Below are 24,473 nucleotides of genomic sequence, written 5' to 3'. Positions count from 1 at the left end.
GCTCACGCCTGTAATCCCAGCACTTTGGGAGGTTGAGGCGGGCAGATCACAAGGTCAGGAGATCGAGACCATCCTGGCTAACACAGTGAAACCACATCTGTACTAAAAATACAAAAACAAAATTAGCCAGGCTTGGTGGCGGGTGCTGGTAGTCCCAGCTACTCAGGGGGCTGAGGAGGGAGAATGGCGTGAACCTGGGAGACAGAGCTTGCAGTGAGCCGAGATCGCGCCACTGCACTCCAGTGTGGGCGACAGAGTGAGATTCCGTCCTCCTGCCCCGCCCCGCTCGCCCAAAAAATCACACCACATTCATCCTCCTCAAAGGAACCCCTTCCCCACCCACCTCCTAGAGCCAGGAAGCACCTTTCCCAATGGAAGGGAGTGAGAGTTCTAACAGTCTTTAAGATTGAAAGTTCATTTTATCAAGGGTTCAAGGTGCATTCAGATGCAACTTGGTGGCCGAGTTGGGGGAGTGCAGCAAGTAAAGCCTGACATTTCTCAGTTGCTCCTTGAGTGAACTCACTATGTGGCTGGCATGTCACACACTATGCTTACTTCAACCTTGAGTGTTGAGGTTGAGGAAGATGATTTATTCAAATGCATACACTTGAATAATTACACCCAGCATCCGATTACACTCTATGGGAGCCCTGGTATGTGTCGTATCCATTTCAGGCTGTGGCATGATCTACCTTCTTTCCTCCTCTATTTCTGAACTCAGAGTAAACAGTGCAAGAAAGGCACATCCTGCCATGGCGGAAGCTCTCATCCCTTCCAAACCCTGTGTTGGCTCCCCTTCAATGCCTCATTTTTCCTATTTCTTTATTTGGTCTCCTTTCCCCTTTTCTTGTGCTTAGAACTGTAGCCAGTAAAAAAAAGTCAGTGTTTCTTACTAGGTTAATTTGCTTTAATACAGTAGAAACCAGACTGTTTGTGGCTCAAACGAGAAAAAGAGTGGGGAGGGTTCAAAGGGGAGAAATGACTTTTAAGAGAGCCAGAGCACTCACGCTCACTAAAGAATTAGGAGAAGGGGAACTGTGTGAACTTCAAGACATCTTCCTATATTGCTAACATTTAAAAACATTCTACTTGTGAAAGAAGTAAAAATGGCGCCAGTGCACTCCAGCCTGGGCGACAGAACAAGACTCCATCTCAAAAACAAACAAACAAAAAATAAATCTTGGAGTCAGGAACAATTGTTAAAATCACGAACAACTGCTATATAAACTCCAACCCATATAGACAAAGCATGCCGAATTTTCTATCATAACAACTTCCAGGATGTACTACTATGTGCATAAACTTAGGGACACCTAGAAAGATCCAGAGTTGTTAAAACCTTGGAATTCAGTTTTGGAAGCACTGTCTGTAGAGTCTGTAGAGCTAAGAATACAAATATTTGACAGTTAAAAGAATTAAGGCTTATTGATGAATTTTTAGAAGTCATTGAGAATAAAACAAAAACAAGGGAAAGTAGGTTAAAATATTTCAGACATGAGAGAAGTTTTGAATAAAAGAACATATTCATGTATAACATGAAGTTTAATATAAAAGGCATATCTGGGCGGGGTGTGATGGCTCACGCCTGTAATCCCAACACTTTGGGAGGCTGAGGGAGGTGGATCACTTGAGGTCAGGAGTTCGAAACCAGCCTGGCCAACATGGTGAAACACCGTCTCTACTAAAAATACAAAGACATTACCCAGGCGTGGTGGTAGACGCCTGTAATCCCAGCTACGTGGGAGGCTGAGGCAGGAGAATTGCTTGAACCCGGGAGGCAGAGGTTGCAGTGAGTCGAGATCACGCCACTGCACTCCAGCCTGGGCGACAGAACAAGACTGTCTCTAATATAAAATAAAATAAAATGCATATCTGGAAAGAAAAAAATTAATGTTCACAAAAGTCACTGTAGTACAAAAGTGATCTGCAGCTGAGAAGTTAACAAGTGAACTGGAGAAGGCCACTGGCTCCAGTGATCGGATGCCAGCATGCTGGTCTGTCTACTGCGCCAGGCTCTCCAACGGCTCTGGAGCTTAAGCATTAGAGTAGAGTAAGTCCGTGTTCAAAGGCATAGAAGATTTGGAGAATCTGTTCATAAAACAAGATGAGTCCCAGGTTGCAAACAGCATTTATAAACAAAACATTTTCCTGTTCTTGTTGACAGAAATGGAGTTAAAAAAGAAAAGAGCTAATGCTTTAGAGGACAGAAAGATTCATACGAACTGACAGGAGTGATAAAGTGAATGTTTATCATTGTTTATCAGAAGTTAAATATATCCAAATCATTCCTGTCAGTGAAGTTTTAGAGATGGTAAATGACAACTTTCATATTTTATAGGCTGTGTGGCTCCCAGAGATTTTGAGAGATTATAATCTATGGCACGTTCCCGCCTTTAAAAAATCTAATTTAGACTACACAGGATTACTGAGATATGCTGACTTGACTTCGGAAACTTAGTTGTTAATAATTTAAATTCAGCCTTGTTCAAAGTTCCCTACTAAAATATGGCTGCAATAGAAATGGGTAACATCCTGACACTTTTCAGACCTGTTGTCATCAATGATCTGGTCACACACAGGCAGCAGGGACAGCCATGACCTAGGCCTAATCCTGGCCAGCTATGGCTGCTAGGCCACTTGTGGTGTGTCACACAGAGGAGAGTAAGAGCTTTCAAAGGGGCTGCCAGGGCCTGGGAGTCAGCTAGTCCACAGGGCTGAGGGAAGAGACTCCTAGCTGCACTCCGCTTCTCTGCGCGTTGGTGGGTCAGGTTCGCAGCACATGAGCAGTCAGGATCAGAACCTCTAAGGTGACACTGGAGTCCCTGTTCTCAGCGGGGGATGGAAAAGACACTGCACCTGAATTAGAGAAACTGGTCAGAGTGAACACCATTGGTCATTCTGGAACAGACCTAGCCACTGGGCTACTGACCTCACTGGACACGAACCAATATAACCCCAGTCAGTTCTGGCCTAACTTTCTACTGCCAGTGTCTGTGAGCCAAAATAAGGGCAGATTTTCAGGGTTCACTGGCTTGTTTCCATTTTGCAACCTTGGGCATGCCCAAATGCTTGTTTCTGCAGCTCAGACCAAGTTCATTCAAGGGCAAGGTTAATGTTTACTACAATGTGAAGAAATCTTGGAGTACAAACCAACTGTGTGCAGACAAACCTTGAGGTGCTCAATCTGGCGCAGGATGACGCATTGCAAACGTGGGTTGTTTCCTTTCCCAAGCTCAGTGTTCCTCTTCGCACTCAACCTAATTCACAGTTGTTGCTTATCTATCTTCATTCCACAACCAGACCTAGCCTGAGAGCACCAATTCATCACCCTGGGGTAATGTTTTCCAACCGGGGACGAGAGTGTTTTGTCTGCCACTTCTGGTCAAAACTGCTCTCCAGGAAAGGACTTGGCTCGCCAGTAAGTCGACTCATATTCACAGCATGCATCAGATCAGCCCTTCCCAAGCCTGGGAAGGGAGAAAGGGCTTTGCCTCTTTCTCCTTTCTAATCATCAAATGAAAATACATTGGGTATTATCCACATTCTAGACACCACTGGATCATCTTACTCTCTGTTCCGTCCAGTGTGCCTTGCGCAGACCTGTCCCCTGATGTCATCATAACTCTTACCACAGAGTTCACCTGCCCTAAACTGGACACCTCATTTATCTGAACCTGGGTAAGTGCCTCTTTCATTTCGAGATTCACATACTAAAGGAAGTCATCACCTTTGGGGGGAAGTCCCAGCCTAGTAACGCTTAGAATACTACATACTCTATGAGCACCTGCCTCCCCTTTGCTTCATCCTCATCCTCACTCACTTTTTAGAAGGGTCATGCATTTTTGGTTTCAAGTCCTAATTAATAATGGGGGTCTAGATATTGTTCTTGTTCCTACAGGGTCCTGCTAAATTCTGAAGAATGGCAATAACCTCCAACTTTTTGCCAGACTATGAAAGGCCCCAAACACAGAAAAACAGGGGCAAGAGAAGGGAGCTTGGAGAGTATATAAAAAGCACTATGTGGCTACATAGCAGAGAATGATCAACCCCTGAAAACATCTCCGAGATGTGATTATAATCTCCAGGACAAAGACTTTTTCTTTTTCCCCCCACAAGGGAGAAACACTGTTTCCAAATATTCTACTTTGTGTGTGTGTGTGTGAGAGACAAGGTGTCTCACTCTGTTGTTGGTGGTACAAACAGACCATAGCTCACTGTAGCCTCAAACTGCTGGGCTCAAGGGATTCTCCTTCTCAGCCTCCTGAGTAGCTAGGACTATAGGCATGCACCACCACACCTGGCTAAATTTTCAATTTCTTTCTTTTTGGTAGAGATGGGCTGATCTCGAACCCCTGGCCTCAAGCTATCCTTCCACCTGAACTAGGCTTCCCAAAGTGCTGGGATCATAGGTGTGAGCTACCATGTCCAGCTCTGCCATTCTCCAAAATGAAATTTGGGGATAAATTATAAATATAAAATATTTTGAATATTTTAAGGAACATCTTTATTTTTTCTTTTACCCCCTTACTACCTACTTGAATATTTTTCAATTTCTTTCAAATTTGTAGTTAAAAAACGAAAACTGTCTGTTAAAGATTTTAAATACATTTATATTCCCTGCAAACAAACAAACAAAAACTAAAACACTTTGCTGCACTATCATGAGTCACCTGAGGGAACAGAATACACGATCTTGCTTTTCAAGTACAACTGAGGCAGAGACATTAACTGGAGATAAACAGTCTGTTTGGGTTCCCTGCCCTTATCACTAAGGGAGCAGGCAGGGAACTGCTAACTGAGAAGATTGGTATTTGAGAGCCACTGAGGCATGTCTCACTGGCTGGCTGAGTAGCACTGGCTATGAGGTATGAGGTCCATCCTGTCACTGTATTTCTGGGTACACATTTGCAACCCCCGCCCCCCACCCCGTCTCCAGAATACTCAGAAAAGAATCAGGGATGGGAAAAAGTTACGTTGTACTTTTAAAGTATATGACCTTATATCTAACAGTCTTAGGTTATAGTACCTAAAAAACTGTATGTGCTATACAAAGATAAAGAAAAAAATATTTGTTAATGGTTTCTCAGGACCAAAAGGAGACAAGAGAAGGCTTATACCACAAGTGGTTACTTTAAACATGTCTAAAAATTCTGTGATTCCCTATCCATTGAGAAACAAAGTCTAAGTCTATGTCCCTTTCCCTTGAATGCGGGTGGTCTTGTGACTCTCTTGTAACCAAAAGGCTGGAGTGGAAATGAAGCCAAGGCTGGGTGTGGAAAGGTGTTACAGCTTCTAACTTTTGCTGGGACACCTGATTTTTGATTCTCACTACCCTGAAGCTGCCACGCTGTGTGGGAACCCCAGGCCATGTGAAGAGCCCCAGATAGGTCCAGTCCAAAGTGAGCACTCATGCTAGACTTGTGAGCGAAGACACTGCCAGAAGATTCCAGTCCCCAGCCAATGAGCCCTCCTCGCTGAAACTCTAGATATGATAGAGCACAGAGATGCCACTCCCCAGTGCCCTGTCCAAATCCCTAACCCAGAGTCCACAAGCATAAGAAAGTGATTGTTTGAAGCCTCTAAGTTTTGGGGTAATTTGTTATGCAATATTACACTCATCTATTTTGATGTCTATATATGTTTATAGCATGAAGTTTTACCCCTCTGAATTTCTGCAAACTTTTATAAATTCCTCCTACACTGTAAACAGCTAGAAGGTGGGGGAATGTAATGTGCATGCTAGCATACAAAATAAATGTCTGGCTGGGCATGATGGCTCACGCCTGTAATCCCGGCACTTTGGGAGGCCGAGGTGGGCGGATCACCTGAGGTCAGGAGTTTGAGACCAGCCTGGCCAATATGGTGAAACCCCATCTCTACTAAAAAAAATTTATTAAAAAAAAATAAATAATAAACATAAAAAAATAAAAATACAAAAATACAAAAATTAGCCGGGTGTGGTAGTGCACGCCTGTAATCCCAGCTACTCAGGAGGCTGAGGCAGGAGAATTGCTTGCACCCGGGAGGCAGATGCTGTAGTGAGCCGAGACTGTGCCACTGCACTCCAGTCTGGGCAACAGAGCAAGACCCTGTCTCAAAACAAAACAAAACAAAACAAAAACAAAAGCAAAATAAATGTGTAACATATGATGGGTCCTATTTTCTATATGCACTTAGTACATGCCTTTTCTTTCAAAGCCATCCACCAAAGTAAGGACCTCTCTGAATAATTTAAAAAGTTATTTTTGTATAAGCTAAAAATAGAACCAGACTGCTAGACGATAAAGATCAACCAAAATTGCCAATCAACGGCTATGCAGTTACTTCATCTTACAGAATCACATTTTAGATTGAAATAAGACTTTTAATAATGCTATCCCAAACTTAGAGAACTCTTGGGAGATTTTTAAATCCAGACACGCAATGCTCTCTAGGGGACAGTTTAGGTATGACATAGCCTAAAACCACAGGAGTCAACAAATAAAAGAACATTTCAAAGGACTTCCTCATGTAACCAGCTTTCCACCTCTCTCTCTGGGTATCTGTTTACAAACATATTAAGAGTTCCAGTGAAGAAACAAATTTACAGATGGTCTACCTACTTGAAAGCTGGAAGCTAAGTATATAAAAAGTATTTGATTAAGATCATAAAATGCAACTAATATTTAGAGAATGTTTTAAAATATATTTGTTGTGTTGATTTGTAAAAGTGTGTAGTTGAAAGACTGAAAACAACAACAAAAGAACTTTTTCAAGTTAATTTTTCTTCTTTACTAACTTAGTATCCTCATAAAGCTTTCCTCAGTACTTGGGAAGATGAATCCTCTAAATGGGCTGGTTTCCCATTAAGGAACACAACTCATGGCCCATTCTATACATGTAACTCACACATCCCAATTAATTCAGGCTACAGTGTTTTCCTGCCAGTGTAATTCTGTAGACTGTGGGGGCTGTGGCTGCTCTGACTAACATTTCTAATTACCCTGGCACTAACAACACTAGAAGTGGGTATTTCCAACACTGCTGGCACTAACAGATGAAGCTGGCTGATATTTTCAACTGCTTTTAAATTAATAGATTGGAAATGATACTTCCTGTTCCTCTTTATAACTGCTTCATTCCTGGCACAAGATTAAGAATGGCCAACACAAGGATGCTGGAATTCATGGTGAACTTTCTCCCTTTGGTCTTGTGACTTACTCCTCCTGATGTTTTCTTGATATGTGGTATCTTTCCACTGTCCTCGTTCTCTTTCAGATTTTTTTTTTTTTTTTGAGTCAGAGTCTCACCCTGTCACCCAGGCTGGAGTGTAGTGGAATGATCTCGGCTCACTGCAACCTCCGCCTCCCAGGTTCAAGCGATTCTCCTGCCTCAGCCTCCCAAGCAACTGGGATTACAGGAGTGCGCCACCATGCCTGGCTAATTTTTGTATTTTTAGTAGAGACAGGGTTTCACCATGTTGGTCAGGCTGGTCTCTAACTCCTGACCTCAGGTGATCCACCTGCCTCGGCCTCCCAAAGTGCTGGGATTACAGGTGTCAGCTACTGCGCCCGGCCTCTTTCAGATTCTTCCACAGCCATGCCTGCTGCCTTCCTGAGCTGCTCTTACCAGGTTTGGTAACTGTCTGCTAAATAAGTTCCATGAATTTGGTTATCAGTTGTCATGTGCTTGTGGCCCATGGCTGCTGAATCCAGACATGGGCTGAAGGATTCTGGGCTGGCCATTCTCTGTTAATAGTATAGTTCAACCTGTCAGAAACGGCAACGATACATAAAAAATAAAGTTGCACTGGCCAACTGAACTACGGCCAGACTCTAAGATTTAGTCTGCTAAAGTGTCTATATTTAGAAGCTGTTCCAGCACCGGCTGATCCTAGGCAACATCAAAGATAAATGTTGGCTTCAGAAATAAAAGAGCACGTATGTGTTCAGCATAACCATATATAAGAGGCTCCTAACAGGGAGGGAGGGACACTCTGCATTTGGGTGGACTCAGAAGTTCCTCGTGCCAAACCCCACTCTTCCCCCAGGGACGCCTCTTTCATTTTATTGCACGCTCTGGCACAGAGGATGTTTCAAAGGTAAGAAAAGTGGGTGGGATGATTTGTGGTTCCATGTTACCAAATAAACAGGGAGGCATTTTATCCCTCAGCACACTAGCTTTTCTGTAAGAGGGGAGGCTTGGCTGCCTGAAATAGCCAAGGATGATCACTAGGTCTTCTGGTTTAAACAAACACACAAAGAAAATTTTCCTATATATTTCTCCAAATATTGAGGTTCATCTGTTTTCAAATGCTTTGAGAGGATCGATGTGTTAAGACTGTCTCAGGGAAGGGGGAGCAAGGGAGCCGAGGGCCTAATTTCAGAACAGGCTGTTAGTACAATTTACAAATGAACCAAGGGATGGATGGGGTTGGTCCATCCACCTAGTGAAGGCCCAAGGCAGTCTTCTTCCAGCTCACGATGAGAAGCCATGACAAAGGCGAGTTGATAAATCAGGTGTCAGGAACCAAGAGGAGATTTATAATTTAGCCTCAGCAAGAAGCTCCACATCAAGTTTGCTTCCCAAACACACAACCTCATCATGTACACATGCGAGAAATGGTAAAAGAGAGAAGGCAGAGAATCTGCTACAGGTGTGTGGATGTCTGAGACTGAGGTCCCTAAAAGAGGGGGCTCCTTTTAATCATGAAGTGGCACCTAAAGATGCCTCTGAGTTATTCAATCCTTCCTGGCTTAGTTTCCTTCAATAGCAGCTATAGTGGGGCAGCAATTCTCTTGGCTTTCTGAAACAACCGTAAGACATGGCAGTGGGCACTCATGTGAAAGATGGTCTCTGATGGACAGAGCCAAAATGAACTTAGAACCCCACTTTCCAATCCCCACAGTTGCCAAGAACGACCAAAGTGCATGTGGGCCTGGGCAGGGGAATGAAAGCTGACCTTCCTGGCTTTTGTCATGGAACCAACCAACACACTGTCCACCCTAAGGCAGTGTGGCACCTTAGAGAGCTGGAGTCAAGCAAATTCTCAGGGGGCTCTCTTCATCCATGCTGTGGGACCTAGTTAATTACTGTGCTTGTGGCTGCTCCATTCCCTTCATTCTCAGAACAGTTGTTATCTAACCAGAAAAGGTTTGTGCAAATTCACTCAGAAGGATTATGAGAGATCATCCATATGAACTATTCAACACTTGAGCTAAGCAGGAGTCTGATTAATTGATCTCTTACTGATTATCTTCTACGGGGCCAACTCAATCCCTAAACAAGGCTCCTCCTGAATGATACAGAAGTCCAAGAAGCTGCAATCTGGGGCTGGCCACCTGCTTCAGGAGGTTTCTGTGACAGGACTGCTGGGCCTGCCTGGCCTGGCCTGACCTGCTAATGGCTCCCCAGGGGCATGGGTTCTACCGGCTGCTGGCCTTTTCTCCTCTCTCAACTTTTAATTATGCTTCCCCTGATTTCTGTGGCATCTGTTTCATTCTTAGTCCACTGTGTTTTACAGCTGTGTTGGCTCATTAGTCACCAGGGAAACCAGATGTGAACTTCCTTTTGGGCTAGCTGAGTCATGAGTAAGGAAGGTTTTTGGGAACTCCAGTAGTCACATTCCCACAAAGCTCTTTTTCTGGTTATTCTGTGTATCCAGATGTGAACTTCCTTTTGGGCTAGCTGGGTCACAAGTGAGGAAGGTTTTTGGGGACTCCAGTAGTCACATTCCCACAAAGTGCTTTTTCTGGTTATTCTGTGCCCTGCATGTCATGTCCAGAAGTTAGGCTAATAGCAAGTTAACATCCATCGATAGCACTAACATCAGTTTTTATTTAGTTCAAACAAGTGACATAAACCTCAGGGCTCTTGTTTAAGTTCCTGACAGAAGAATGTCATATTCCTTATACATGATTGTTCTAATTGTTGACTGTCCCTATCTCAGATCTTAGCATCTGCTTAGGTAAACTTATATCAACAATATGGAACAATCGTTACACTGAATCGGCTGTTGTCCAACTTATCTCATTCAGTCTTACGTACCCGTGAGATAACTGACACTGTTTTTCCAGTGGAAAGGCCAAGGCTAAGGCGTTAAATTACCTGCTTGGGGTATACCATGAGTAACTAGAAACTGTTATGGTTTGAATGTGTCCCCCATGTTTATGTGTTAGAAAATTAATCCCCAGCCGGGCGTGGTGGCTCACGCCTGTAATCCCAGCACTTTGGGAGGCCGAGGCAGGCGGATCACGAGGTCAGGAGATCGAGACCATGCTGGCTAACATGGTGAAACCCCGTCTCTATTAAAAATACAAAAAAATTAGCTGGGCGTGGTGGCAGGCGCCTGTAGTCCCAGTTACTCGGGAGGCTGAGGCAGGAGAAAGGCATGAACCCAGGAGGCAGACGTTGCAGTGAGCTGAGATCGCACCACTGCACTCCAGCCTGGGCGACAGAGCAAGACTCTGTCTCAAAAAAAAAAAAGAAAAAAAGAAAAAGAAAATTAATCCCCATTGCAACATGTTGAGAGGTGGTCATTTTTTTTTCCTTGAAAAGGTGATTAGGTCACAAGGGCTCTATCCTCACAAATGCATTGCCATTTTGACAGGAGTGAGTTTGTTATCACAGGAGTGGGTTCCTGATAAAAAGACGAGTTTGTTCCCCTTCCCTCTCTCATGCTTGCGCTGTCTTGCCCTCCTGTCTTCTATTATGGGAGGACACAGCAAGAAGGCCCTTGCCAGATACAAGTCCTTGACCTTGAACTTCCCAGCTTGCAGAACTGTAAGAAATACATCTCTGTTCTTTATAAAGTAACCAGTCTCAGGTATTCTGTTACAGCAGCACAAAATGGATGAAGACAGAGACAAAGCTGAGACGATTAATTCAGGTTTCTTTAGATAAACATCATATCATTGATATATATCATCAATATGAATCCATGCCACATATTCATAGCAAGATCTTAGGTGACCTGTATTTGTTCTGACAGCTGCAGCAGCACCAGTTAGTGTTCTGTATGGCTCAAATTAAAACAATATCTTAAGGCAGAACTTAAAACAAGCCAACTTTGCATAAATACTTTCTTTATGTAACTAATTTTTTCTAAAATAAAAAGTTCTTATTTGCCCATTAAAATTCACTCCTTTACTCAAGTTTTCAAGAATAAGGCCAGATCACGATCTGTTTAGGAACGTTAAAACAGACTGGGCAGACATTTATGAATGACTCAACCCACAGGTTCCTAGTTTTTTTTTTCCTAAAAGCCCTTCCCTAACCTAGAGCCCTCTATAACCTCAATCCTTCTCCCATAGCTTCTTCTAGAGAAAAACTCCCACCTCTGCTAGATAGTGATATGTCATCAAGAAAAGAAGCAGGGCTGGGCATGGTGGCTCACACCTGTAATCCCAGCACTTTGGGAAACTGAGCTGGGTGATCACCTGAGGTCAGGAGTTGGAGACCATCCTGGCCAACATGGTGAAACATACTAAAAATATAAAAATTAGCTGGGCGTGGTGGCAGACGCCTGTAATCTCAGCCGCTCGGGTGGCCGAGGCAGGGGAATCGCTTGAACCTGAGAGACAGAGGTTGCAGTGAGCTGAGATTGTGCCGTTGCACTCCAGCCTGGGCAACAAGAGTAAAACTCCATCTCAAAAAAAAAAAAAAAAGAAGAAGAAGAAAGAAGAAGAAAAAGAGAAGCAATGCAGGGTCAATGTAGCTTGGAAGAGTGCCCAAAAAAGATGGGCAGTCAAAGGGATTAGTGTGGGTGCGGCCAACGGGTATAGTATGTCAAGCATGGTGTCCGCCTTCCCCCTCTCACTGACTCTCCATTGTGGAAAGAACCTATACCTTGAAAAATCTAGCATCTAGTCATTGTTTTGCTGTTAACCAAGCTCCTTTTTAGGAGCTTCTGATTTGCTTTCTGCTACCCATCAGAATGACAAGTGCTTGTAGATTAAAGTGTAAACACGGGGGCGGGGACACTGAAATAAAAATGTGATGTGACTCATCTAACGTTCAAGTGAAAAAGACTTGAAAATGACCTTCTGCCTTTCTGCTCATAATGGGGTGTCTCCTGAAGGAGGAAAGCGGCTAAAAATCTACAAAAATGAGGGGTCAGTTATTAAACCCCATGGCTCCAAACACTAAAGCTCACGAGTCACCACAAGGGAACTTGGCAAGGAATGGCCACACCTTCTCAAGTAATAAAAACTGACCTGTTTCAGGTGAAAATCGAAACTGAAGGCCACAGCTGAAAAGCCAATGACACCTGTAAATTCCTTTTTTTTCTTTTCAGAGACAAGTCTCGCTCTGTCGCCCAGGCTGGAGCACAGTGGTGCAATCTTGGCTCACTGCAACCTCTGCTTCCCGGGTTCTAGCAATTCTCCTGCCTCAGCCTCCCAAGTAGCTGGGACTATAGGCGCCCACTGTCATGCCCAGCTAATTTTTTGTATTTTAGTAGAGACGAGGTTTCACCGTGTTGCCCAGGCTGGTCTCGAACTCCTGAGCTCAGGCAATCCACCCGTCTGGGCCTCCCAAAGTGCTAGGATTACAGGCGTGAGCCACCGCGCCCGGCTGTAAATTCCGTTTTTAGCTGCTAATTACCATTTCATAGTCATAGTAACTTCTTGTATTGATTTAAAAATTAAGATGTTGTCTAGTTAGTTATTAATGGAGAAATAACAGGCAGTTAACCCTAGTATAGAACTATTAATGAGTAATTTCCAAGTGAATTCTATGCTACAGTGATGTAAAATTAATGACAGTGAATTTAAGAGAGGAGAGATGGTGTATCAGATTTCCCCTGTACTGTAATGCATTTCTGTTTTCTGCTCCCCATTAGGGTTCCACCTGCCCTTGTACTTCAGAGCCCAGCATATAGTTAGCTGCTGATTAAGGTGGATCTTCCCATGAAGGTCAACTCAGCACAGCATTCCTAATCTCAGCAGAAATAAAGGCTGCTGCTCTTTTTCCATGCAAGTCTTTTTTTAAGAGGCTTGAAAGCTGGGCTTGATGCCCTGTCTTCTTGTTTAACCAACACTTTCAAAATTTTACTCTACTCATTTTATTGCAAAGGTGATTACAAACAACAAAAGACTAAAGTATTCTGGAACTCTAATCCATGCTGTTATACTGTAATAAAAATATGGGGCTGCAGGGGATACCTGGACATTAGTGGTTGCATATATGGAGATGAGGCAACCTCACCTCAAAGTCATGATTCTCAGACCAGGTGCCAGAGCAGAGACAGGGAAGAGTGCTATGCCTGAACACAACCTTCTTCAAGACTCTGAGCAGCACTGTCTCACTCTCAGGCAGTGATTTGTGTCTCTGTGCACCTCAAAAACTTTCTGCAATCTAAGTTTGTTTCTTCAGCCCCCTGGATGGCAGACAGGTTTATGGGTGTGTGGCTGGAGCAGATATCCTTGAAGAGGAGAGGAGGGGAGAGCTGTGGCTCTTTGAGAGGGGAGGGGTGGGGAAAGGGTGATTCCAGCAAAACATCCACTTCCCATTCTCCTGCCTCACTGCCTTCTATTAAGGCAGAGTCTGGAAACAGTCCTGGTACCAAAGAGATGCACCTGGCTGTAGAAACTACCAGCAGAAGGATTCAGAGGGATGGCCAGAGCCTTATGTGTTCACACTTCCTACAGACCAGATGCCGTTCTCCTGTTTCCTTCTTGAAGCTAAGGCCTGTATAGCATAGGAATGTGGGACCCAAAGACCAACCCAAGTGAGCTACTCTCAAGAGTGCTACTGATCCTCAACTTAGCTCTAAATTTAGAAACACAGACTGCCAGACTGTTCTGTCAGAAACTTCACTTCTGAAATGACAGGATGGGCAGGAATGAACTTGTTACTACTGCTTGAATTCTCATTGCCAGGAAACCCGATAGCACCATTTTTTCATCTTTATAAGGGGATGGGAAATGAGAGGGGTATAATACAAAGGAAAGAAGCTACTGGACAGAACAATTTGAGAAGCATATGGCAACGTGTTTTATTTGTGTCTGTTTAAAAGCACAACAAGAGGATAGGCGTACGTTTGCTTTTTCAGCTATCACAGCTATCACAGTTATCTTTACTACGTCACAGATCCCTCATAGGACAATGTGCAATGTGGACTACTGAGGAGCACACTCCATAAATGCTGAAATAATTAATGAACAGTGAAAATGATTCCAAATATTCTCTTGTCAGAAGAGACGATCCTAAATAATCTGTTTTGTGAGAGCATAAATAATGTAAATGCACACAAGCTGGTGAACTAATCTATTCACCATTTCACAGATGGAAAAAACTAAGGACCAGACAGGTCAAGCTGCCCAGCATAAAACTCAGAACAGAACCCGTATTTCCTAATCTTGGTGTTCTTTCAATTATCCTCTCCTGCCAGGAAGCTCGTTGCACCCAAAGGCAAGGGAGCGCCTTAGAATTGAGGGGGCAGGAGACGTCTAGAAAGTGGACATTAAGCCACAGAATGTAAAAGGATTCCTGTGTTGGCAAAAGATCCATGGTGGATGAGAGTCGATTAACCTGGAATCTTCAGCAAAGCTTAACAGAGCTGATACCAGCAGGAATTTGAAGGTGGGAGAGAAAAAGGGGAAAGAAGAGGGAAGGGAATTAAGAAAAGTGAGAGGAAAAGTTGGAAGGAGATCAAGTAGGAGAAAGGTAGAGGGCAAAACTCAGCCATTTAACATTTTTTGACCGCTAGCCTGTAGTGGACCATGCTGAACATAAAAAGTCATCAGACGTGGCCTGTCCTGTTTCAGCAGAGGCTGTGGCATCCTTCCTCTCAGCATCATCAGCTACAACACTCTCATTTCAAATTCTAAGGGAAGGGATGAGGAACTGAGTAATGGTAACTGAGTTACCATTTCCTGCAGCACCCGAGTTTTCTTTGGAGGTTTCCCACTGAGGTATGTATTCAACTTTTTTGGCCTTCCTTAACTTAGGAACTCATGGTCTTAGGCAGAGAAGCAGTAAAAAAACACAGGATTCATATGCATGCACCAGTGTGTGCATGCACGCACATACACACACAGTGCCCTAAGAAGATATCTGAAAAAAAAAAAAAAATGCCTTTTCTGTACGGGTGAACCTCGAGACATGAGAAAAAACAAAGTGAGTGCAACAAATCAACATATAAAAAGAGACTTTCATTAAACGGTCACCTGTCCTTACAAAGAGGAAGAGATGGGAAGATGTTACTATATGCTCACAGGTCATTCGAGTTTCTTTCCAACATTCCTGACTGACTATAAAAACCTCTAAGGGCTGGAGAGTTGCTTTCACTTTCTAATTAACTACCTTAAAATGAAATCCACCTAATCTGTAGAATGTACGGGTTAAGGCTGAGATTTTACCAACCTGCATGTACAAGCTATTCGAAATGATCCTAAGAACAACAGACGGTTGTTCTGGGTAACTTGGAACTCTAGCTGTTCAGATGCAACCCAGATGGGAAAATATGCTTCTGCAGAAAGTGATGACGGACCTCTCTTTCACATCAAAATTTCATCATGGGAATTCCATCCAGTTTTCATTTTACATTTGGTTAAAATATTTTTCCATACGTGCCAAGTCATTTTTTGCCTAAGTTCTAAATCTTTCAATCTCCAAATTTAAGTCACGAAGGCTAGCTAACTTGCATTTCTCCCCAAATTCCACATTTCTTATTCTTAAAATCCTCAGCCAATTTCTCAACCAGAGAAAGCATAAAGTGGGGGCAAATGAATAAATACAATTAAGATCTACAGGAACAAAAAGTACAGTTGCTTTTTTTTTTTTTTCTTTTTGAGACGGAGTCTTGCTCTGTCGCCCAGGCTAGAGTGCAGTGGTGCGATCTCGGCTCACCGCAAGGTCTGCCTCCTGGGTTCACAGCATTCTCCTGCCTCAGCCTCCCGAGTAGCTGGGACTACAGGCGCCCGCCACCACGCCCGGCTAATTTTTTTTTTTTTGTATTTTTAGTAGAGACGGTGTTTCATCGTGTTAGCCAGGATGGTCTTGATCTCCTGACCTCGTGATCCACCTGCCTTGGCCTCCCAAAGTGCTGGGATTACAGGCGTGAGTCATCATGCCCGACCTACAGTTGCTTTTTGGAAATGAAAGGCTTCCAGGTCAAGTGTTTCCTGCCTGAGATTCTGTGTGTAGAGTTAGCTAGGCCAAAAATGCACTGGGTCCACCAGTTGGCACACAGTGGCTTTGAGAATAAGGACACTCCACCGTAGATACCTTCCAAGGGCCTCTGGTGACATGAACAGCAAGGGGGGCATCTGATACAGGACGTTCTAACCCACAGGGCACTCGCACATGGGTAGAATGTGACTTCTATGTACTGCTCTGCTCTCACAGAGGCCACTAACAGTGTAACACCAAAGTACACACATGGCATTCAAAAAGGAAAAGCAAATTATGCTTTCCAAGCGGCAGTGTGTTTTACCTTATCAAAATCATCTGAGCAGTCAAGATGACAAAGCAGTCAATTTTTAATACAAATTATTGGCTGGCTAGACACTGGAGATCCAAAATAGATAAGACCCCACTTTTTTTCTTTCAGCAGTAGTGCTTGCAAATCAGCCAGGTACATATATTTCAATACACAACTCATAATACTACTTCAATCTAACTTCATTTTCCATAGTCAATAACTATTGATTTAAATTTCTCTACTAGCATTCCTTTTTTCTGTGTTTAGCATGTCTTATCAAAGAATAAGATGGCATTTGTTCAGTTAATTTTGTTTTTGAAATGGTGTTTTAGATGGGTGAATATGAAAATAAGCTTACCTCATCCCACTCTAAAAGGTAGTTGGTGATTTTTGAACCATTGTCAATTGGTGCCTAAAAAAATAGTAACATGAGATTAGAGAAAGTTGTTCACAGACAAAACTTATGAGTTACCCACCTGGCTCACATACAGTGTCTATGATAGTCCTGTGCTCTCCCCTCAGGGGGATAAAGCTGATGGTTCCTGCGTTCCTTGGTCAATCATCATCATCATACACTAACTTTGACATACCTCAACAGTAGAGAGAGTCCCCACTATGAATAAATCATACTCCACAAATAGCCAAACCTGCCTACCACCACCACCACCTCTCCCTTTTTACACCCTCATGGTATGCTACTTCCTCTGGGGATAGGACTTTGAAGAGGGACTTTGAATTCAAGCGTAGAGTGAGAACAAGGCAGCTGAGAAACACAGGCACTGCTGGAGGTCTGGTGGAGCACAGTCAAGCCTTTCTTTTTATAACATCCCACATACAGCTTTTTAATTTTTTAAAAGTACTTAAGATTAGAAAGCCATCAGCGACATTAAGGTTCCTCTTTTTAAAAAATGGGGAAAAAATGTGATCCTCTGGATAGATGACTAGAGGCTATTCATCCTTCATACGTTAGCAGAGGGAAGTTTCATCATTTGCTTTCCTCTTAAAAAGCATGCTGAGATCTGCTTCACTGAGAAAGTGGGTTTTTAACAATGGGAAGGGAAGTAAAGAACTCTGGAGAAAAGAATGCCTTTCAGGATTCCAAGAGCTACAAGTGATGCCGCAGTGGGGTCTCTTGGAGCATTTGGGTAGACAGATCTAGAGAGACAGTGGAACTACAAGTTGGGGGAAGCAACCAGGAAGAGGAGTTGGATCGTGTCTCCCACTTCAAAAACATGCCAGGGCCGACTCTTCCCTAGGAAAGAGCAAGAGCCCAACAAACAGCACAGTGCCTTATCCCTGGCAAAAGGCAGCTCAGCTTCCCCTGAGATGTATCTGAATCCTACCTTGGCTGTTTGTCGCATGTGGTCTGGTGCTAGCTGTTTAATATCAATATCAACAACTAATTTCATGTTCCAAGAATAGATAGGTATGATAAATAATTGGGAGAATACGTAAATCACCTACTAAACTACCCAGTTTTATAGGAAGCACTCAGTAAACAGTTGTTATTGCTCTATTATGGTTAGTAATAAAACCTCAGGGGCCCAGTAAATGGTAGTTAAATTAATAATGAAATTCTTCTCCCTCTCCTTCCCTTCCTTCTCTCTTTAGAGTCACACAATCTCTGAGTCCCAAAACTCGGATCTCAGGTGAGTGCTCTAAGTCCTAAACTGTTATTTTAGGCTCTTGCAGGCTCAATCTGGAGGACAGGATAGTGATGCACTTAAAGTTATAAATAACTGACAAAATCAAAGTTCTCTAAGATGAGAACCCATCTCTAAGATGAGAACCCATCTCTAAGATGAGAACTCAAAAAAAAACTATTCTTTGGTAGTTTCTTTGATGATATCCTACCCCACTACTAGTCCCTTAATTCCTTGAGGGTGGGTACACTGACTTAGGTTTTTGTTTTGCCTTATCTCCTGTGTAAGTAATAACTGTTGCTGACGAACAAAAAGATGTCAGATCTTTAGTGCTTTCAGCATCTTTGTGGATTCAAGGACAGACTGGCAGCCAGAGAATGTTCCCCTGTCCTTGTGCCCCCACCTGGAGCACTTTGATCAGGGAATCTGTTCTAAGGACATTTAAATGAAAACTGAACTAAATCCAGAACTTTCCAGTTTGTACATGACTGAATGGAACAAGAGTATGTTTCTGATTTACAATTGAGGAAAGGGAGAAAGAAAATGTGAAACGTTTTCCTCCTAATAAGAAAATTCTTTCTTGAAGTTGCTGGTCTGCCTGAGACCTGAAATTCATCCAGGTTTTAAGCAGAGTATGCATCAGTGATTCCCAACTTTAGGTTTATAAGACCCCGGGATCCCTCAGGTCATCTAAAGACGAGTTCTTATATTTTCCAAACAAAATGGATTTTAATTCTTTCCTTACAAAGATATATTTACATATGTATGTGTAAATATAGAGCACATTTTTTAAATGGATGTGTATACTCCAAGGAATTAAACAATGATGCCAGTTGGGTGTTAAAACTCTGAAAAGGTGGGGAATCACTGACCTGGATTATCCCTGGAAGCCAGGAAGGAAAATAAAATAGTTCAGATTCTAAGCCAGTTTAAACTTTGCTTCTGTCCAAGTAACACACTCAATGCTGGCCACTGGCTATGAGAATGCAGCTGCCCACCTGAGTGGGATCAACTGAGGCCCACGCTTTGCTGCTAACCACTACTCTCAATTGCTTTCATCAGCTCCCTAGATCAACCTGACTCTCTGGGCCAGAAATGAAAAGATAAAATATTTCTTCACTAATAATGGATCTTCCTAGCCATTTTCTTTCTTTCACACATTACTATTCTCCCCCAAACCCTAAATCTTTATCTCTACCTCCATCTATTTTACATTTTAAATTATATTTTAAAATATTGATGTAGAGAAATAACTGCTATAGAGATTGATAACAATCTACTGTTTTCTCACAAACACACAACTATGATTAACAAGCTAGTGATGCCTCTTGAGGAAGGGGCAATATGATCTCTCTTTGGTAACAGCTATTTTTAGCCAGTGAATTGTACTGCATGAAAATATATAATTCAGTCTTTTTTTCTTAAATAATTAGTAATCCTGAGTGATGTATGGCCTAAGTAGTGAAACTTAATGAAGTACTAACATAGTTTAGATCACTAAATGTTCTAGGTTGTTTTATGTATTAAACATTTCAGTATCACCACTGAAATGTGCCAAAAGGGCCATAAAACTACTTTATCTCTGAATCTTTCTTGATAAAAACTTTTTGCTAAAGTCCTCAAATGTTTGTTGAAATGAGCTAGACTATTAGAAAGTGATAAGATGTAGGTATTTTAAGTACCTATATCACTTATACGTATTGCTTATGACCTGCAGACATTTAGAAAATACTGCTGCAAAAAAAAGCTAAAGCTAGATTTTGCAGTTCCCTCCTCCCACCCCTTTGCCCAACTCTTACAGAAATGACAACTTTTGATATAACAATTGGTTGCACATACTTACTATGCAGAAAACCAAACATATCACAAGACTGGAGTCGTGCTAAAAAATATTTCAAATGGCTATAGACTGACCTTATATTAACTCGAGACTCTTTCTCTGTTGCCCAGGCTGGAGTGCAGTGGCGTGATCATGGCTCACTGCAGCCTTGAAACTCCTGGGTTCAAGTGATCCCCCCTCCTCAGCCTCCCAGGTAGCTGGGACTAGAAACACGTTGCCACCACACCTGGCTAATTTTTAAATTGAGACGATTCTTGATGCTTTGAGCTACCCACCTTCCACTGCAGGGTTAGTGAACTTTTGCTCCTATGTGCCAGCTTAGGGGGGAAAGGACACTCGGGTGCACAGCTGTGGGTGGTGAAGCTAACAGGCTCGGAGCAGGATCCCTTTACGGAATTGTACATGGCATACACCCTGAAAACAAAACAGACACAGTCAGTGGCAGTGACTCATCATAGAAGACCAGGATTCTTATCTTTGTTTCACCCTAAGGCTTTCTGTAGATGAACAGAATTTCTTACGGAGTGAGTATCATGCTCTTGCTCTTATCTGTTGGTCTTGTCCTGACCTATGGTTAGTGTTAACAGGGGACAGTCATCCCAACAGGTATTTGTCTCAGTGTGTGCCACCCAGCTCCATTTCAAGATAGGCAGGATCTACTGACTAGAAGAGATTATTCTAAGTAAGAAAATAAACCTTAACCCCCAGAACGATCTCCAAATATATGTTCTAAAACCCCATGAGCTACTCTCTGGTTGACTTTATCTGGAAAAAGGCTAAGAGTTAAGAGCTGGATAAAAGGGCAAAAGAAACAGTAATAAGAGATCACAGACTGGAGAGAAAGCATAAAAGTACAAACAGGGTAGATACCATCTTTGAACTACATTTAATACTGTACACATTTATGTAAAACTAGGGATGTTTCACAGAGAAGTCAACAAGTGTGACTTTCTCTAATTCAACAAAAACAATGTTCAGGTACAGTTTAATCCACGTGAATATTTAACTCTTATACATGAAGCCAAGATTAAAGATGTTCGGTCTGTACACTAAAATGTTTGGCTCAACACTGCAACATATGTGCCTGATTTCTCCAGAGAAGCCATGAAGAAAAAGCATAGAACATGCTATTAATGCCACACTCTTCAAATAGCATAAAATAGGGCTATGCTGATTTTTATCATCTTCCTACTATTCCATTTTTTTATACTGGGAATTTATTTTTTCAAAATTGAAAATGTACTCTTAAAAAACAACAACAACAAAGAACCCTTTGCTGCCTAAAACAGATGCAAGGATTAAACTATTCAGAGTTGGCAAATAGATATTGAGCCCTTAATTCTTATAGCCACCCTCTCTGAGGTAGGGAAATCTTATTACCCATTGCAGACAGAAGGAAACACAGAGATGAAGTAAATTTCCCAAGGCCACACAGCTAGAAATTTGGATCAATGGTATTCATCCCTGGAAGCCTAACCAGTATATACGGTATTGCCTATTCCCCTTGTTCATCCTGCAATCGTGTTCCTCTAAACACCACAATCCACTTCCCTTAACTCTACCCAATGAACACAAACAACAGGTAAAGATAACAACATTATGGAAGATAGGTCCCAAGTGTGTGTGTGTGATTTGCAAAGTCATTTCTCCACAAAGTCCATCATGAAAAATTCATAGAGGCCATACGTCAAAGGCACTAATAGATATGTCTACTTTGTACCTCAAAAGATAAAAATACATACATATTACATATTTGATCTATTTCCCTTATGGGAGGACAGCATGAAATTTGATCCAAACAAATAATGCTTATCATTAGGATGCTCTCCACCCAACCTCTGATGAAGGAAAAGGTCCTTTTTGCACGCACTGTAAGTAGGCACGTGATAATATAAAACTAAATGGTAGATCTGGTAAGATCATTTCCCTGTGTCAGGATGGGCTCACTGGGAGTAAGTTACTTTAAATGAATCACAACATGTTCCAGACATGGGCAGGGCTCAAGCCTGAACTTTGATACACAGAATTCTCCAACAGGTGACTCATGGGTTGCATCTGACCCAAGACACATGTGTATGTGTGGTGGCAGTGTGCAAAAACATAATGTTTTGAAGTATTAGAGCCACCTATGAATTAAAGGATACAGGCAATGACCATCACAAAAAGAGACAACCAGACACCATGCATTCCTAATAAAGGACTATGTCACTACCTATAAAACTGTCTTGGCAGAAAAACTGAACCTGTATCTGATTAAACCTCTTCATTGCTTTATGGGAAATATAGAGGACAGGAGAACAATATTAAGCAACACAACACGGATGCAGTCAGCCAAACTCATACTTGTGGAAGACTCTACAGGACAAACAAATTAATCTAACAAACAAGTTGCAAGAAAGAGAAAAAGATAAAGGGAAAAATGAATGGATTAAAATATATTTAAGACATATCAACCAAACCACATATTCACACATTTGAATTCCAATTACAACAAACTAAAGAAACAAAATCTTCATTCTTAGAACTGAGGAAATGGGAACAGTCCCCAGATTGTGAAGACATTTCAGGTGTGTGTGATGATGGTAATATAGTTTATAGGTGAAATAATATGATGTCTGAACCTTACTTCAAAATCATCAGGGCAGGGGAGAGGTAAGTGAGGACAATGAGGTAACAGAAGTTGAGTGATGAGAGTTCATTAAACTACTACTATCTAAACTACTATCTACTTCTGACTATATCTAACATTTTCTGAAATAAAAAAGTAAAAATTAAGCCTTCACTGAAAAATATCTGGAGCGCTCTCATTTTAAAAACCAAACTTCTGGCTTCTCTTAAAAACTCAAGGTTTTAGCACCACTTGGCTTTTTTTTTTTTTTGAGATGAAGTCTCGCTCTGTTGCCCAGGCTGGGGTGCAATGGCATGATCTCGGCTTACTGCAACCTCTGCCTCCCAGGTTCAAGTGAGTCTCCTGCCTCAGCCCCCTGAGTGCCTGGGATTACAGGCACTTGCCATCATGCCTGACTAATTTTTGTATTTTCGTAGAGATGGGGGTTTCACCACGTTGGCCAGGCTGGTCTTGAACACCTGACCTCAGGTGATCCACCCACTTTGGCCTCCCAAAGTGCTGGGATTACAGGCATAAGCCACTGCACCTGGCCTCACTCGGCCCTCTTTCCTGCCCTGTAGTAATGAGCTAAATCTGTGGGCAGCTCCCCGCTTTAGATGGAGCAGGTGCTGAAGAGTTCGCTAGAGTCCCCATCATTCCTACTGTCTCCACAGCACTGAGACTGCTTTTCAGCTGACCCTTGCCCAATCCAGTTTAGCTGTTTAGGTTCTCTGCCTCCACCCAGTAAGTAGGTCAGTTTGCAATGACTGGGCATTTGCCTACAAATGCAGAAGTATACCCAGGCAGATCAGGTCCTATATGTTTACAAAAACAGCCACCGCCAAAAATCCATCTGGATAATAGAGCAGAGGGAGGGAGGCAGGGAAACAGCCTGCAAAGTACTAGCAGGATGCAGTCAGTTGTCTGGGGAAAGGCAAATTTGGTCTTAGTAAATTCTTTGTTCATTTTTAGTGGGATTCTTGGAGGCAGCAATCCATACCTCCTAGGCTGGAGAGTCATAAGTGATGGAGACTCCTGGTGGCCAGGCTGGGAGGATGGCAGTGAGGATAAAAGTAAAAGAACCTGATGCAGGTTAGAAATTTGAGGTTGTTGAAAACAGATAGTTGTATGGGCCAGATGGAGTTGGTTATTTTTCTGGCCTTTAATCTTAAACAATGTTATGCTAAGGGTCAATGCTTTTCACACATAGTATTTTGTCAGCAAGGGAAAAAAGATCCATTTTGTATGGCAATATAAGTATGCTGCATATAGTACAAAAATTGGCACCACACTTAAGTATCCCTTGATTACATCTGTCAGTTATAGTAGTTCAGTAAATGGACAGCAACTTACTGTTATAGTGACTAGCAACATTTTTACCAATAACTTTTTTTTTTTTTGAGACGGAGTCTCGCTCTGTCGCCCAGGCTGGAGTGCAGTGGCGCGATCTCGGCTCACTGCAAGCTCCGCCTCCCGGGTTCACGCCATTCTCCTGCCTCAGCCCCCCGAGTAGCTGGGACTACAGGCGCCCGCTAGCTCGCCCGGCTAATTTTTTGTATTTTTAGTAGAGACGGGGTTTCACCGTGTTAGCCAGGATGGTCTCGATCTCCTGACCTCGTGATCCGCCCGCCTCGGCCTCCCAAAGTGCTGGGATTACAGGCGTGAGCCACCACGCCCGGCCTACCAATAACTTTTATAGAAAAGAAAAATCTCTGCTAATGATGCTACATTTTTAAAGAATACTGCAATATTTTTTTTTTCACATAATGGCAATGAGTTTTCCATAAATATCATCATGTAAAAGGAGTATCTGTAGAGTACGGTCAGTTTCTTGGGTTAAATAAGTCAGCAAACAGTTCAGTTTTTGTTGCATTTATCCCAAGAAAAGAAAACATTTTTCTAACAATATAATTAATCTTGTTTTCACATTTGTTTCAGCTTAAATCCTGGCTAAATGCTTAGGAAACAGGTGCTCCA

General features: G+C 42.5%; 1 protein-coding gene across 8 annotated transcripts in view; it reads right to left on the bottom strand.

The window, feature by feature from the left end:
* FNDC3B (fibronectin type III domain containing 3B) overlaps positions 1 to 24,473 on the bottom strand; it is a 364,503-nt gene that overhangs the window by 72,952 nt on the left and 267,078 nt on the right. For all 8 annotated transcript variants that reach the window (XM_003831940.6, XM_063602600.1, XM_063602598.1 and 5 more), the window contains 2 exons: positions 20,164 to 20,302; positions 16,764 to 16,817 (listed from right to left, as the gene is read on the bottom strand). In XM_003831940.6, coding sequence (XP_003831988.2) covers positions 16,764 to 16,817; positions 20,164 to 20,302 — 193 coding nt within the window. The remainder of the gene's footprint in view (positions 1 to 16,763; positions 16,818 to 20,163; positions 20,303 to 24,473) is intronic.

The sequence above is a fragment of the Pan paniscus genome, chromosome 2 (assembly GCF_029289425.2).
Source record: "Pan paniscus chromosome 2, NHGRI_mPanPan1-v2.0_pri, whole genome shotgun sequence".
Lineage (NCBI taxonomy): Eukaryota > Metazoa > Chordata > Mammalia > Primates > Hominidae > Pan > Pan paniscus.
Note: the sequence above shows the minus strand (reverse complement) of the source record. Positions and strands in the feature narration are given on the sequence as shown.